The 16,986-nt window shown below is 35.6% G+C and overlaps 3 protein-coding genes and 1 long non-coding RNA gene across 7 annotated transcripts in view; all 4 read right to left on the bottom strand.

Annotated features, from left to right (window-relative positions):
* Positions 1-2,839: 2,839 nt before the first annotated feature.
* LOC135799747 (uncharacterized) lies at positions 2,840-6,974 on the bottom strand. The gene is made up of 4 exons (XR_010550059.1): positions 6,958-6,974; positions 6,795-6,838; positions 6,627-6,674; positions 2,840-2,952 (listed from the first exon to the last, which is right to left on the bottom strand). It is a non-coding gene; the product is annotated as an uncharacterized lncRNA (long non-coding RNA).
* Positions 6,975-10,313: 3,339 nt separating this feature from the next.
* Positions 10,314-12,183, bottom strand: LOC135799728 (cilia- and flagella-associated protein 36). 2 transcript variants are annotated; one of them, XM_065312934.1, is made up of 6 exons: positions 11,942-12,183; positions 11,645-11,823; positions 11,354-11,589; positions 11,187-11,296; positions 10,955-11,115; positions 10,314-10,897 (listed from the first exon to the last, which is right to left on the bottom strand). In XM_065312934.1, the coding sequence occupies exons 1-6, from the start codon at positions 12,042-12,044 to the stop codon at positions 10,625-10,627; spliced, it is 1,062 nt and encodes a 353-aa protein (XP_065169006.1). In that variant the 5' UTR covers positions 12,045-12,183; the 3' UTR covers positions 10,314-10,624. The 2 variants fall into 2 exon arrangements, with proteins under 2 accessions (XP_065169006.1, XP_065169007.1); XM_065312935.1 differs by having other exon boundaries at positions 10,955-11,082.
* A 93-nt stretch (positions 12,184-12,276) lies between these two features.
* On the bottom strand, positions 12,277-14,134 carry LOC135799727 (MYG1 protein). Of its 2 annotated transcripts, none has more exons than XM_065312931.1 (5): positions 13,797-14,134; positions 13,584-13,743; positions 13,363-13,499; positions 12,959-13,298; positions 12,277-12,900 (listed from the first exon to the last, which is right to left on the bottom strand). In XM_065312931.1, exons 1-5 carry the CDS (start codon positions 13,865-13,867, stop codon positions 12,478-12,480), a joined length of 1,131 nt encoding a protein of 376 aa, XP_065169003.1. In that variant the 5' UTR covers positions 13,868-14,134; the 3' UTR covers positions 12,277-12,477. The 2 variants fall into 2 exon arrangements, with proteins under 2 accessions (XP_065169003.1, XP_065169004.1); XM_065312932.1 differs by having other exon boundaries at positions 12,971-13,298; positions 13,797-14,132.
* A 306-nt stretch (positions 14,135-14,440) lies between these two features.
* Positions 14,441-16,986, bottom strand: part of Nox (NADPH oxidase) — a 37,865-nt gene continuing 35,319 nt past the window's right edge. For both annotated transcript variants that reach the window (XM_065312914.1, XM_065312915.1), the window contains exons 10-15: positions 16,476-16,935; positions 16,196-16,419; positions 16,000-16,130; positions 15,412-15,621; positions 15,058-15,261; positions 14,441-14,993 (exon numbers count right to left, since the gene is read on the bottom strand). In XM_065312914.1, the coding sequence (XP_065168986.1) occupies positions 14,796-14,993; positions 15,058-15,261; positions 15,412-15,621; positions 16,000-16,130; positions 16,196-16,419; positions 16,476-16,935 (1,427 nt within the window). In that variant the 3' untranslated portion in view covers positions 14,441-14,795. The remainder of the gene's footprint in view (positions 14,994-15,057; positions 15,262-15,411; positions 15,622-15,999; positions 16,131-16,195; positions 16,420-16,475; positions 16,936-16,986) is intronic.

Genomic DNA, 16,986 nt, shown 5'->3' with positions numbered 1-16,986 from the left:
CCTCAAGAGAGGTGACACTTAAAAATATTCTTACAAGTTCTGACCTGCAACTGAAATGAAAGATAGAGCACACACATCACACAGGATACCTAACAATTTTTATAGTGGGGACCATCCCCTGAGAGAAGGAACTCTCTTAGAGACCTGTACCTGAAATGATAGAAGGGGAACATTCGAAGTATACCTAAGACATAATATTTCTTAACATTTCTTTATTAATAAATACAATGTAAAATAATACGAGTACAAGTTTAGATTTTACAAGTCAACAGAATAGATGCCGCTATATTGAAACAGGACTTACGACCGGCATAGCCACGCACATGTAAGCAAGTACCACGTAATAATGTTCTACCGGGATAAACAAATCAGCAAATAGCTCATTTTAAAGACGATTGAAAATGGAAACAAATATACAGGATGTTACAAATGACAAATTTAATGTGAAAACAGAAAAACATTTTAACCCTACAAATATCATTCGTTTTCACCCAAGGCTCCTGGGAAACAAATATACAGGGTGTTCCAGAAAGAAAATTCGAAGTGCAAAGGGGAGAATACTAAAAACATCAGCTAAAGCAAAATTTTCACGGACACAAAGGAAAACATATATACAGGGTGATCTAGGAAGAAAATTCCATGTTCAAAACAGAGAACACTCAAAACTCACAACTAAAAGTGACTTTCTAAGTACGTGCCGTTAGGAAAACAAATATACAGGGTGTTACAAAATGAAAATTTCAGAAACTACAAAAGGAGTCAATATTCACAATATAAAGAGGAAAATTTACAAATCAACAATAATATTTTAATATAAAATCAGAGATTTAACCCGAAAAACATCAGAAAATTGAGCGATAGGATGCTACAAAAATAAAACATTTACATTTTAATAAATTGTGAATATATATTTATTAATTGATGGTAGCATCAAATGTATAAGGTAACCGACGGGTGAAGCATCATCATAAATTGATAGAATATCCGGCGGAAAACATCTAAATCAACAGACGGCAAGCGACGGCGCGTTGTAACACAGTGGTAAAAGACGATAAAAATAACTATTTCTTTGTAAATATTAAGATATACTTAAACTGCGAAAGCGAAAAACTATTCACCGTTCAAGATTTTATTTCAACAAGAAATTATTAATTTAATGATACAATTCAAAACATGACCGACCACCTGAATATTGTAATTTTAATAATCATTAGATTATTTTAAAAACCGTCCAAGTAATAATTAAATCAAGCAGTTATTTTCGGAAACGCGACTAAAAAGAATTCCGATAAAAATGCCACCACGTGTTTGTAATCTACAAAATTAATATCCCTCAAATAGAATAAATTTAAGTTAAACCCCGCAAAAATTTTAATTATCCACCTACCTGTGCATTGATGAGACTCGCGCAGGGATTAACGGACACTTATTTCTCACTTAACAAGATTCTAACCGACATAAATCATTAAACACAACAGGCACACATGCCCATTGCGAATATTTTGCCGATGGCCGAAAGAATACTCGACGATTAATCCAATTAAACCTCAAAACGCGTGGCGATTAGAGAGACACGCTGGCGGACCACGCGGTGAAACAACTGTCGTGTGCGTTGCGCGTAGCCGGGTACAAGGCAGGTATGCAGAAATATCACGCGTCAGTCGAACAAAAAAAAAGTTGTGTATACACAAACGTACTGATAAACACGTACCTAGTTGAGAAGACTAAACTAAAAATTCACAATGTTGAAATACACATACACAAAACTTACTTTTACTTTGAATATTTCTTGGTATACGAGAAGAATGTATTGCCTTTGGGATGTAATAAGAGTCTTCGTTAAAGTTCAATGTTTACCTTAGTTAATTAAATAATTGGTGTTCACAACACTGCGCCTAATTTAAATATTCACTAAGATAAAGTAATAAAATCGGCAAATAAGAGGAGAAAAGAAATCATAACAAAAAAATGCATGAAGAGATGATTACGATCTGCATATTCGCACACATACACATAAGTATCAAATTATAAACAACAATATTACAGCATTAAGATATAACAATTAATACATGCAACTAATATACAGGGTGTTACAAAAAGAAAACCAATGATAAAAAACGAACAGCACGTTGCAACAATAAACTTTTCCCACTTTAACCAGGATGGTAATGAAAAGTAATATACCGGGTGATACAGAAAAAATGATAAAGTTCAAAAAAGAAAACATCTCGGTCAGTGTGTAGGAAAACAAGGAAAACCAGTATACAGGGTGATACAGAAAAAATTACTAAATTTAAAAATATTATTCTACGATTCAGGGTAATACATCTGGAAACAACAAATGTAGTCAATTATTGACTGGAAGTCAAGAAAACTAAATACACAAGGTGATACATTAGAAAAATTACAATGTATAAAAAGAGAATCCCACAATGAAGGAGAAAACATACGAAAACAACAAATTTAATAAATTTTTGTTTGATCAAAGGTAGCAAACATGTAGGGTGTTACAAAAAGGAAATGACACTATTAAAAACAACTTTTATATAAATAAAACACCATAATGAATTATATTGCATATTGACATTTACTTTGTGATGTGATCACCTGATACGGTACAAACATGGAAAAGTGCCAGCCGACGGCACCGCACACAACCCCGCCACAAGATATTATAATGACAATGACCTACATACATTTCACAGACTTTAATTAATTCTCAAACTAATAAACGTATCAACGCGGCTACAGAATTTTGAATGCAAAAGATCAATGCGAGCTGAAAAAAACAGTGAAAAACATATTCTAAAGCAAAACTAAAAATGCATCCGTCGGCACACGACAATTTAGATTTACGACGATTACGGTATCTTGTTACACGCGAATATAGATAGTATGATGATGTAAGAATATTAAACACCTTACCGGGACATTGGATAATCAGAAGAAGCACTGAAACAGAAAAAACACGTAAGTTACTTCACTTATTGAGTCTACCCGTCGGATAGTCTTGTATTACAAGGAATATTTTAACTGACTAACGCACAATGAAAACTCGAGTTTATGATCGTTTCATTAACGTTAATTAACGTTAAAATGCATTTCATTGAATTAAAATTAAAGAAAGGAGGCAAGCCGCGGGCAAATAAGATCAGACTGAACTGGCTCAAAGCGATAAAAACATATGTTTCTGCACAAACATAGATAAACGCGTCTAGTTGAAAAAGAAACATTCAGGTTTGTAGATCTAATACCATTTGTATAGTGTTAAGAAGAGACACGCAATCGGATGTGTGGAGCGGGTGCGTGCTACCAATCCTATTTTCCAAGAAAAAACTTAGAAAAAGAATGAAAAATAGTGATATACGCAGAGCCATTTTAAAGTACCTCCCGTATGGTCTCTAAGGGCGGCAATAGCGTATAATTAAGATTAATTTTCGCGCTATCAGAATCAGAAGTTCCCAATAAATGAGCCAATTTCCACGCTGAAACATTAAAAAAATTGAAAAACAGTGAAATTTCCCAAGCAATTTTCTGGCACTTTGCGCATGATTTCTGGAGGTGGTAATAGTGTATTCGTATGATTAACTCTCTGGCTGTCAGAATCAGAAGAGAACGTGCAAATATTGCAAATAGTTCCCGAGATATTACCCAATTTCCAAGATGAAACATTAAAAAATTGGAAAATTAAAATTCGATTTGCGTAATTATGATTTCTTATGCTGAAAGAGTGCCAGATTTTATATCAAATATTTAAGTGATATCTGCTTAAGTGATCTGCTAATAATAAAAATGTTTTTCTGATTATGATTTTTATAATAAACTATTCCACCTAATGTAAAATTGTTACTTATATTCATGATTTAAGAATTGAAGAATAGTTGCTTAAATTTACGATACCAATATAAACTGCAAGATGTGATTTTATTCCAAGAAATAAAAATTCGATATCTGCAGGTAAACAAACTTATCTCTTGTGCAAAATCGCGTGATTGCACACGGACACGGTGTGCACTCACTACCACCGACAAGCAATATTTAACGTGAAAACGTGCATCGTAGTGCCATCTAACCGACTATCTAGTAACGGCAGGTTTCAATTCAAAACACATTTTATCAAATATGCAACAAAGTTGATATTGCATGAAAATACCAATCATAGGCAATTTAATAATGCCTATCAAATCGCAAAATTGCTTTAATTTATACTCTATGATTCAATATAATAATATTTTATTCACACATCGGAAAATTGTAGATTATGGAAGATTGGAAAATTCTCTATCAGATGGAAATTTAAAATAATTTAATTTAATGGGATAAAAGGTCTAAAACCGCGACTGAAAGTGCTAAAAAATGCAATTTCTCAATTTTTGACGATTTATTTTAATTGCGAATATCTCGTAAACTAAAGGAGATAGAAAGGAACGAATCACAGAGTCTTAATCTACGGGAAATTCTCTATAATATAAGCATGGAATGGCATTTAATTGGAAATTAAAGGGATGAAATTTTAATTCATAACAAAAAATGGGCAAGAGGGGGGTGCTTGATAATTTATTTCCACGATTTTCGACAGTGAATATCTTTTAAACTAAAAGCGATAGCAACTAGAAAAGTATAGATTATGGAAGATTAGAATATTCTCTATCTGAGTACCTGAATACGAGTCACTTCTACAGCTACCCTCGTCCGGTGCCCTGAACACGAGTCACTTCTACCGCTACCCTCATACGTTCTTGACATATTCGAGTCAATAAACGATAATAGTGCATATGTTTTGAACTAAAAGCGATAGCGACCAACGGATTAGAAGTTATGGACGATTGGAAAATTCTGCATTAGATAAGAATTTAAAATAAATTATTTTTATAGGATAACAAGTACTACGGCGCACATACACACAACTTTCAATATAACTCGCGCTACGGAATTTTCTCGCAATTTATTTCTGTACACCGAAATTCAGAATTAAATTCTGCATCTGGTAAAATTATTCCGACCTTATTATGACACCGCGTTCGCGTGTAATAATAAAAAAAACTACAATTCCAAGCGCAACGAGGACTACGGCGCACACACACAACTTTCAATATAACTCGCGCTACAGAATTTTCTCGCAAGATATTTCTATATAGGAAGATTCAAAATTAAATTCTGCATGCAGGAAAATTATTCCGAACTTATTATGACGCCGCGTTCGCGTGTTGTACTAAAAAAAACTACAATTCCAAGCGCAACGAGTACTACGGCGCATACACACAACTTTAAATATAACTCAAGTTACGGAATTTTCTCATAATATATTTCTATACACGGAGATTCAGAATTAAATTCTGCACGTGAAAAAATTATTCCGAATTTATGATGACACCGCGTTCGCGTGTAATAATAAAAAAACTACAATTCCAAGCGCAACGAGTACTACGGCGCATACACACAACTTTCAATATAACTCAAGTTACGGAATTTTCTAGCAATATATTTCCATACACGGAGATTTAGAATTAAATTCTGCATCAGGGAAAATTATTCCGAACTTATTATGACACCGCGTTCGCGTGTAATAATACAAAAACTACAATTCCAAGCGCAACGAGTACTACGGCGCATACACACAACTTTCAATATAACTCAAGTTACGGAATTTTCTAGTGTTGCGCAGAGTGAATTTTAATAAGAATAGAGTTTATTATTTAACGCCAATAACAATCCAGTGTTGCTTGATATTGCATAGAACAGAACTACCCTTGACAAAGTAACGAACTTAACTAACTACTGACTAACACCCAAGGTGGCTAGAAAGCCCCTAAGTCACTTGGGGTGAACCCCCCCCCCCCGTGGCGCAACGCCACTTGTGAAAGAGCGCAAAACTCAACATCTAGCAATATATTTCTATTCACGGAGATTTAAAATTAAATTCTGCATCAGGGAAAATTATTCCGAACTTATTATGGCGCCGCGTTCGCGTGTTGTACTAAAAAAAACTACAATTCCAAGTGCAACGAGTACTGCGGCGCATACACACAACTTTCAATATTACTCAAGTTACGGAATTTTCTCGTAATATATTTCTATACACGGAGATTCAGAATTAAATTCTGCACGTGTAAAAATTATTCCGAATTTATTGTGACACCGCGTACGCGTTTAATAATGAAAAAACTATAATTCCAAGCGCAACGAGGACTACGGCGCACACACACAACTTTCAATATAACTCGCGCTACAGAATTTTCTCGCAAGATATTTCTATACAGGAAGATTCAAAATTAAATTCTGCATGCAGGAAAATGATTCCGAACTTATTATGACGCCGCGTTCGCGTGTTGTACTAAAGAAAACTATAATTCCAAGCGCAACGAGTACTACGGCGCATACACACAACTTTCAATATAACTCAAATTACGGAATTTTCTAGCAATATATTTCTATACACGGAGATTTAGAATTAAATTCTGCATCAGAGAAAATTATTCCAAACTTATTATGACCCCGCGTTCGCGTTTAATAATATAAAAACTACAATTCCAAGCACAACGAGTACTATCCAAGGGCATTTTTGTAGGTTTTCCTGATGGCTAAACCCACAAGTTATATATGAAAATAATAACGAATTTTAATACCTACTATTTGGTGAAAGAACGGTTGTCCTCTGATATGACGTACGCCCGCTAAAACAAAAAACTCTAAATTAGCCGAGCAAAAAACACAAAAAGGGCATTTTTGTAGGCTTCCCTGAGGGTTAAACCCACAAGTTATTTATGAAAATAATAAAAAAATTTAATACCTACAATTTGGTGAAAGAGTTGTTGTCCTCTAATATGACGTTCGCCAGCTAAAACAAAAAACACAAAATTAGCCAAGAAAAAACACAAAAAGGGCATTTTTGTAGGTTTTTCTAAGGGTTAAACCCACAAGTTATATATGAAAATTGTAAAGAATTTTAATATCTACAATTTGGTGAGAGAACGGTTATCGTCCGACATGGCCTTCACACGCTAAAACAAAAAAAAAACTAATTAGCCGAGCGAAAAACACAAAATGGGCATTTTTGTAGGTTTTCCCGATGGTTAAACCCACAAGTTATATATGAAAATTATAAAGAATTTTAATACCTACAATTTGATGAAAGAAAAGTTGTCCTCCGACATGGCGTTCGCGTATTGAGAAATAATAACTTAATAACGCGACGAAAAATTCAGGAACTCAAGAATGAAGAAAATGTTGCGTGCAAATCACCCGATTACAAAAATTAGACTAACGTGGTACGCAAGCCAACCACGTAGCGGCCGCACAAAAATTGCACGAGATAAGAAAAACTTGTTTGTTTGTAAACACTGACACATCCAGTGTGGTAATACAGAACATAAAAAGAATTATACTCGTACAATGCATGGAATTTTAAATTTCGATTAAATTATGAATCGGACACCAGTGATAAAATTATAAATTAAAGCCCTATTGGCGTGTAAACATCAATTTTATTTGAAATTAAAATTGCAGATAGGTCTTACACGTTCAATGTTAGGATAATAAATACTTAAACAATTCTTTTAATTCTACATCGATTATTTTCGTAATTTTTTTTAAAGATTAACCGCATGAAAAAGAGAAATCTTTTGCCTTATTTATGACGAAATTTATTTCAACAAATACAGATTCTGTAATAATTAGAATTTTTAATTCTGTTTTTGGTGTTTGAGAGTATATTACATTTAACACAATTGTAGATGAAAGCCCTTTTGGCATGTAAAAATCAATTTTTTTAATAAAATTGCAAATAGAGCCTAAACCGTCAATGATAGAAAAAAATTACTTAATTAATCAATTAAGAATTAAATTATCGTTCTAAGTCGAAAAACAGAATTTAAAAATTCCAATTATTTCAAAAGCTGCACTAGCTGAAAAGAAGATTTCATCATAAAAAAGGCAAAAGATTTCTCTTTCATATTTTCGGAATTAAAAATTGTATCTAATCGTGGTGGGTAGTGAGTTTAGCCGGAAAAAGCCGCCAAAGAATTAAGAACGCAACCGACGGCACACGCCAATCTTAATCTTTTTAATTTGTACATTAAACGAAAACGAAACAATGTATCGAATACGTATTGAAATAGAGACAAAAATTATTTGTCTGCGGGGTTGAAGTAAAAACAAATGGAGTCTACAACGAATTTGCTATTTTATATGGGTGAAGTAATGCGAAAACATACCTGGAAATCAAATTACTTGTTCGTTTTCGTGATATCCAATAAGTTGTAAGGACCTTAATTATGCACATTTTAGCAACGATGAAATATGCGTACAATACTAAAAGAGTACCCGACGGCCGACGGAACATCACACACTTTACGTCTCCGTATGTTCAATCCGCGTTTAACAAATACCACACATCACTCGCGTACAGCCTAACAGAACTTTCAGAAATATTACGTAAGTACGTCAAGGGAAATTAAGGAACTCAAATGATTCTGAAGAAAATGTACGTGCAGATCACACGACAACAAAAATGGGACTAACAACGTTGTACGCAAGTCAACCGCGTGGCGACCGCACTAAAATTGCCTAAGATAAGAAAACATGTTTGTTTGTAAACACTAACACTTTCAGTGTGGTAGTGCAGAACATGAATAGAACTGTACTCGCATTATGCATAGAATTAATTTCGATTAAATTTTAAATCGGAAACCTGATAGATAATTTAATTCTACATAGATTATTTTGGAAACTTTTTTTGATAACATTAACCGTTTAGACCTTATTTACAATTTTATAGAAAAATGCATTCGTTTTTCGTAGACCTTTCTGTTCTTGACATAATCGCCCAAAAAATCGACCCTGTTCTTCGATCGAAAAATATTTTAACACAATAGGTTGACCCTGTTCATTGACCAAAAAAATTTAAGTAAAAAAGTTCGATCCTGTTTTCCCACCTAAAAAATTTTAACAAAAAATTTCGACCGAAAAACTTTTAATTTAAAAAGTTCGACTGTATTTCGATCAAAAAAATTTTAACAAAAAAAATTCGATCGAAAAATGTTAAGTAAAAAAGTTCGACCCTGTTTTTTGACCGAAAAAATTTAAACAATAAAATTCGACCGAAAATATTTCAACAAAAAAATTCGACCGAATAAATTTTATGAAAATAAGTTCGATCTTGTTTTTCGACCGAAAAAATTTTACCAAAAAAATTCGACCGAAAAAAAATTAAGTAAAAAAGTTCGACCCTGTTCTTCGACCGAAAAATATTTATTAAAAAAAGTTCGACCCTGTTATTCGACCAAAAAATGAAATTTATTGGACAAAAATAGCGATATTTGAATAAGATTTTAAGACACTTCCAAAGGGTTTATAGGGTTAAAAAGGCATGCATAGTGTAAAGGGTCTCTCAAACTTTAACATGACGTTAAGAAACTTCAAAAAAATCACAAGCCCTTTTAGGGCACTTCCGAAAGGGCTGAAAGGTATAAAGACTATGCATCGTGTTGACAAACTCCCTGACTCTCTTCTGGCGTGGAGAAACCAGAAGATAGTCAATTTGTTTACGAGATACAGGGTGTTTTCCACACTATGTTTTCAAATTTTCCTAAATATGCTGATTTTTGAAGGGCATTTTAAGGTACTTCCGGAAGGGTTGGAAGGTTGTAAGGGTATTCATCGTGTAGAGGAACTCTTTAACTCTATTTTGGGGTGGAGAAACTCTAAGCAAGTCAATTAGTTCTCTTGATACAGAGTGTTTTCACACCATGTTTTATAACGCTTCTTGAAACGGGTACTCTTTAATTGATATTAAAAATAATGTTATATGTATACAACTAGCGAAATAAAAACAAATGTATCTGCAGCACGCGAGTGAAGAACGCGGATCAGCCACCGTATCAGCTGACAATCGGCCCGAAACTGCTAGCAATCCGCTAAACGATCCTCTCTCCCGCTCCCCCCGGGCAGTGTGGCGAAGGTCGTGCAGGTATAGACCGGAAAATACGTAGTACCGTAATCTAGTTTTCAATGCAATAAAAAGTATAAACAAATATACTTAGTAGTATATGGGTAAAATGGAGTTTGCTAAAATAACAAATTTGGCATCATAATTGGTACATCTTTGTTGGCTGTTAACTGCCAAAGGAACCACGATCCAGGTGTCATAATTGGGGAACGTTCCTTGCTGTGTTCGGTACACACATAGAAACATTTTCATCTTTCCTAAACTGACGAAATATATTTTAATGAAACACTACCGGGACGAAGTCGCGGGCAAAAGCTAGTAGTAAATAGTATACTCTGAAGGAGCGGAACGTATTCAAATCGCAAAGGACTTTGAAACGCGTTATTAGCACAATTTATTTTAAATAATTCCAAATAAAAATATGTTTGTGGTGCTACACTAAACTTGGTGCCAAATAACACTATAATCGATACCGTGAGTTACCAACTTTTTCTGAAATACCAAACTCGTACAAAATCTGCAAAATCACGAATTTCTTTTCGCACACCATGAAATTTTCAATGCGTATCATTCGATCTCCTTGATTCATGCTAACTCCTTATGTTTAACACAGTTCACAATAATTGAACAATAATTTTAAACTATTACCCCTTGAAATGTATACAAATTTCAAGCTGTTTACTCTGGTTGATTGACCACCTCTGATTTCAATCGTTGAACCAACGCTTTGCGTAGTTTCAACCTCTCCGATTCCGCCATTGAAGGAGCTGCTCCAAATTTGAGCACAGACTCGGCTGCTTTTGCCGATTTTGGTCTGACGCGTGCTTTTTCGACACTGGACGCTTGATCTTCGTCCAAGTGTTTCTTGCGAACTTCTTTTTTCAATGCGATTAACTTATCGCGCTGGGCACGCAGATATTCCTGACGCTTTTTTACTTCAATGCTGTCGACCTATGAAGCAAATAGCATGAATAAGATATACGCTATTATTTAATTAATTTAAGTTACGTTTGAATTTTGTGGACGATCAATAGGAATCCTTGTTGCAATTGATGTTAACTTCGCAGGTGGTTTGGGTTGATCTTCCTCGATAGACTCCTTTGCATCCTCCACCTCGTCATCTTCTGATTTATGTTCTAGAAATTGTTTCTGTGAACTCAATTTTTCCTCTAAATACGAAAAAAGCAAACGACATGCGAACGGTTAAATGATTTCATTAGTTTGTGCTCCTACTTCATACCGATAGCAACTTTCAGAGTTTCCTCCAAGTTATGCTTCTCTTCAATGAGATATTTGATTTCGTCCTCTTGTTGCTGCTCCTCCTCACCTTCGATTGCAATTGGAAACTGTCTGTAATACCAACCAACACAATTGAAAAACAAATAAATCAATCGATCGTTGTCTTACTTGCTGACTTCAACCAAAACTTCGCGCTCTAGCTCTGATGACTTAAGCATTGGCGACACTTGCGCGGTGTTTCTTGCAACCTCTTCACGCTTCTGAGGAATGAATGACTCCGGAGTCCTGCCGAACTTCCGCTCGATTAATTCCAACGCTTGTAGTTGAAGTTCAACGTTGCGTTGAGTCATCATACGTTTAAACATTTCGTAATCATTAGCAGCCCAAATCTGCTCGAATGTGTTCTGAAATAGCCGAAATAATCTCACACATCAATAACACCCACACATGAACACAAACCTGGTCAAATTGCAAAGGAACTCTTTCCTTTGCACCCCTAAAGCAAGCATGTTCAAACTGTGCCGACGTAATACCAATATCCTCCATGAAGTTGCCCAACATGAAATCAACGAGATTTTTAAAATCGTCGAAAGTTTTTCGGTGTTCTTCATCGTCAGCCGGTTCATGGGGATCAAAAACTGCAACACAAAACAAATGTTCTTTAAACTTCTAATATTAATTCACATGGTTACGAATATTTTACTGTTTGGGATGTACAATTATTGATAAAACATTCTAGTCGTGTTTGCTACTTACTAAGAGACCGCTCTTCGATAAAACTTTGCAGTGGCGCGTTCCAAATCGGCCCGTTGAGGAAACAGACGAGTGAATCGAATACCCAGCTATCTTCTTCGGACATTTTGGGATAGTCTATTGGCAATAGATAGGGCGGTGGCGTTGTAGTGTATCAAAGGTGACAATGATCTTTTCTACTTTCCTCCAACAAGCACTGTTTGTATGCAGTACATTGGAAGTTGTTATGGCAACAAGTAAAATCATTACTGCTCGCATCACACGATAATTATTTCATAATTATCTGTATCTACCAAGCTTACAAACAATTGACCCGGTTAATTTCTAGTTAAATTGAATAATCGTGTAACTTGGTTCTTTATTGAAACGTTTCCTACTTTCTATAAAACAGTAATCAAAGAAATTCGTCATTTCTTCAATTAAAAGATCATTAAACAAACAGTTTTAATACACAATTCATCATAACATGGTATGTACTTTAACTTCTTAAAGGGTTAGCCTTAAACAAGATTAAAATAAAATGCAAGGTTTCCATTCGATTATTCTCCGTTTTCAAGCTTTGCGGCTTTCAAACTTTCAATCGCCATTCTAAGCGCCCCTTCCCTAGTTTTATTACCACCGATAAAACCAGTTGCGTGACAGAATATACATCCAGGTATACCGGAAACGGTCGACAGTTCCTCGTCACGTACGCCGCGCCATTTTGAATGAAGAAAAACCCTGCATACAAAACTATCGGGTTGAATGGGAATACCCTGGACCCGCCAGGAATCAGTACTATCATGAAATATAACAAATTTGAGCTCTCCTTTCATGCCGAGTTCCTCCTCGAGTTGCATCAAATGATCCTTCCACGGGCACCGCTCGTTCAGTTGAATAATCGCACCGGATTCATGCGTGATTAGGCGCGTTTTTATCGCGCACTTCACAATTTCACGCGCTGGCCACCACACTTTCGCCGACTAAAGATAAACAAATTAAAACAACAACATAAGCATGTTTTATTTTCGAAAAACTTACAGAATCACTTACTTCGCTAACTTTTTCCAAGAATTCAGCGCCGACCAACTCCATTGCTTTAACAAACAGTTTATCGGTTGGTTCGTCCGGATAATTCCACTCCGGATTGAGACGATGTATCCTTGCACTCAAATGGGTGTTGATCCTGTATTTTGGCATGCCTTCACTGTACATTGGCACACCGTTATCGATTGCGTCTACCTCTTCAATGAAACCATCATATACTGCTAAGAAAACAGCTTGTAAGCAGTCTGTGTCTGGTTGGAAATTTTGGTTCTTTAAAACTTCGGAAATTACTTGCATTCCAAAGTGTGCATAAATCAAACCAGCAGAACTTAGTCTAAAAACACATGTAAATTAAACGAATTCCTTGGAATAATGTAACAAGTTTAATGAAAACATACTTTATGTTTTTGTTCTTGATGTGTGGCAAGACAGTAGACAGGGTGTGATTGAAATCTCTCTGGTGATGATCGAAGCGATTGCGTTCCGGATCATACACCCCTCCAACATCAACAACAATATCACAGGTATCTAATATCTAAAATTACAAAATTTTTAATTTAGAATAGTTATTTTATTAAAAAAAAATAAATTTTATTTTGATTATTTCAATAATAATTACCCCCATATCTCTTGTCCTCCTTATTTCTGCATCTTGATACTCAGGAAGCTGCTTCAGCATGAAGCATGCTAGAGCCTCATCACAATGGAAAACACCACCATGAGTTCCAATCACTTTGAGGATTCGAGGAAATTTCGGATCACTACTCATTGTTTTAAAACTGAAAGACGATGAGATTCAGTGAGTAAATGTGTGATTTAGAGCTTATTTTACCCTTTCCACACGCTAAGACCGACTTTGCAAGCTTGGTCGACCAGGCTGGTTCGAAATGGAGTCAAAGCCATGCAGCCAGCTGGTTATAACCTTACAAAACCGTTTGCTTTGCGGCGTTTTTATCGGGGGGCGTCGGTAACAAAGAGTACACTGTGCATATGTACCCGTTAGTACATGATTTTTAAAGTTCTTGCTTGATGGCATGTAAATACTGATAGATTCTCGGTATTTATTTACGAATTGAGCAATATTGTGTTTGCTGTAATAAGATGCCGATGCAAAATTCACTTGAAATTTAGTGCAATTGTGCGAGATTGATTTAAGAAATGATGACGTTTACTATAGGCAACTTTTCTTACACATTTTACGATTTTTCATGTTCTAATTCGTGTTCTAATTTTTTATTACCAAACGTATGTATAAACATAAAATTGTGCCTAGTTGAAGTCATAGAATAGTTAATTTATTGCTGATTCATATGGGAAACACGTGGTTTCCCCTGTTGCGTCCCTGAATACAACAAAAAAATAGAATAAATACGCAGTTCTGTTCGAAAGTAGCTCGCGAAATTCGTGCACAACTTTCGGAAAAAAAATGGCGGAAAAGACGAATTGCCGTCATCCATTTTTCCTAAACAACTTAAATGTCATAATATACATATAGTTTATATTTTAAACAAATGATAAAATATACATTATTATATTAATTGTTAAAATATACGTTTGAAACTTAAAAAGAAATCTGTTAGTACATTCTAATAAATCTACGAATGTTTGACAACCATAGAGAATCCAAAAACCGATTTGTCCAACTAACAATATTAACAAATACATATTTAGAGAGCGTCCAGTTAATAAAATGAGTGACAATCATGATTAAATAATTTACGATGACTCGCGAATAGTTATCTTTGATTACGTATTTCTATATACACTACGCTACGAAATAAATTAAATACAAATACACATTATTTTACATGTGGCAATGCATCAAGTTGCTCTAGAATACTTCTTTTCTGAAACTGAATCCGTACTGATCGCACTTGACGCGCAATATTCTCGCTAGTTGCGGTGGACCGCAATAGAACACGGTCACTTTTCCCTTTTTCTGGTCCAAAATCTGTTTGAACGTTTTGTCCCAGTTGGGCCTACCAGCATTTGTACGTGTCTTCAGACCTGTTATAAGATCACGTTTTTCCTAAAACAAAATTCATATTGAAATATTCACATAAAAAACAAACAAAAATTTGCATGCATGGTACCTTTTCATGTAATAAATCAAGTGCCAATTGTAAACCGACAGCTTTCATGTCGGTCTTCTGCAAGGCGCTGGTGATGTACATGTGCATATCGAGGAAACGTTCCATCGCGCCACCCAGCTCGGCCTGCTCAATCTCGAGCTGTGAGAGTAGATTCACGAACCATTCAAACGACCGCTGGTCACGATTGATCCAGAAGAAGTCCACCTGCTCGAGATTTCATCATTATAACCAACAATCGTTAAAACAACAATAAAACAACAATAAACCGAGCGGCAAGTGCCACATGCGGGTTTTGATCTAGATGATACTGTTATTTTATTGATTATTTTTTCTTTCTTAAATCGTAGCACGCACCTTTCGTAAGTTCATCACCGTTGGTGGTATTTCGCTGGCCCAGGAGAACTTGCACTTCGGGCACGAGTGGCGTGCCTTCCAGTACCGGTGCATAATCGATTGCAAGATCGAGGCGAACGGCGTCACGCCTATTCCGGTGGCGATGAGCACCGCATGCTGGGCGCGGAAGATGTGGCTCGATGGTGCTCCGTATGGACCATCCAAGTATATCTACAGCACAAATCAAGTGTGAAAAGACCGTGTTTAAACATCCCAAGATGCAAGATTACAAACAGAATTTTTGCGCGGTTAGCAATATCTTCTACAAAATATCGTTTTTAATGTTCCGAAATAAAAATACTTTCGTTTTAGATTCATCACGCATGAGCACACACGTAAATACAACATTCACGAAATACCTCCGTTCGTTTCGCCTACGGCGTCGACATCAATCTTCCGACTTTTATTCACGTCACATTCAAAAATTTAGTCGTAAAATATTTACTACACACAACTGATGAGTTATTACAGTTCGGAACGCTTTAACTTTCCACACTTCGTAAAACTCTATTAAAATTTGTGTGTTTCGGTAAAAGTATTCCAACTCACTTCTAAAGGTTTACCGACGGGATAATTCATCGGTTTGATGTTGCTCGGAGAAAACTCCTTTGGCATCACTCTGCCTTCTTCGGCGGCGCGTTCCGGGTTGGAAGAGATGCTCAAGGCGCTCATTTGACGGCCTAGACAGAAACCATACATGCATAAAATCTGATTTACATGCAGTCAATTTGAATAACGTTCATACCAACTGATCCGAATGAACTGGACGAATCCCTCTGTTCGCAGTTTTCAAGACTCGGCGTCTTGAACGCAATAATAGTCGGTTTATTCCGCATGTAACGGAAACTCTGCGCCAACGATTTATTCTGCGGACTGAGGTACGCTAAGCCCAGACTTTGTAGACGCGCACGACGGATTTGACATTCGTCAAAAGATTTTTCTGATTCGGATCGCATATATTCTCTTAAACTAGAAACAAATATAAACATTAAATATAACATTTAAAATTATGTAATATTACTTACGCTAATAAACGTTCTCTTTTCTTAGCTTTGTTTTGAATATCAGGCATTGATAAGGATTTTTCCAGAGGCGCTTTGTTAGTGAACAATAACTTGTGCAATTTCTTTTCGGGTGTCAACTTGCGTTTTGGGTAACTGGCCAATTCAGGATTACTACTGCATGAAGCCTTCTCATCTTTAGCAATGGCTTCGTCGTTTTTAAAAGCTTCATTAGCGAAACCCACTAATTGAATGCCATTACGCGAGTTAGGATCGCGATTAGAAAGAGTTCGTTTAATCGATGCTTGAATCTTTTTCATTGGATTCTGGTTGTTATTATCAATGCTACCCTTAGATAATCTTTTCTTTTCGCTGCCTAACGCGGGTATTTCACCATTGTGTAGTTTTTCTTGTTCTCGTTCAAAGTATTCATACAATCGGTTTGTCCATTGACCAACGCCACGTATATGCAACCACATGTAATCTATAAATTTTTAGTTTTTAATGTTAGAATTAATTTTACGGTTAAATTATA

This window comes from Atheta coriaria, unplaced genomic scaffold (genome assembly GCF_025399875.1).
Source record: "Atheta coriaria isolate IRGN ID8LTWV9N9 unplaced genomic scaffold, Caltech_Dcor_3.1 hic_scaffold_9_pilon, whole genome shotgun sequence".
Taxonomy (NCBI): domain Eukaryota; kingdom Metazoa; phylum Arthropoda; class Insecta; order Coleoptera; family Staphylinidae; genus Dalotia; species Dalotia coriaria.
This window is presented reverse-complemented; position numbering and strand designations above follow the sequence as displayed.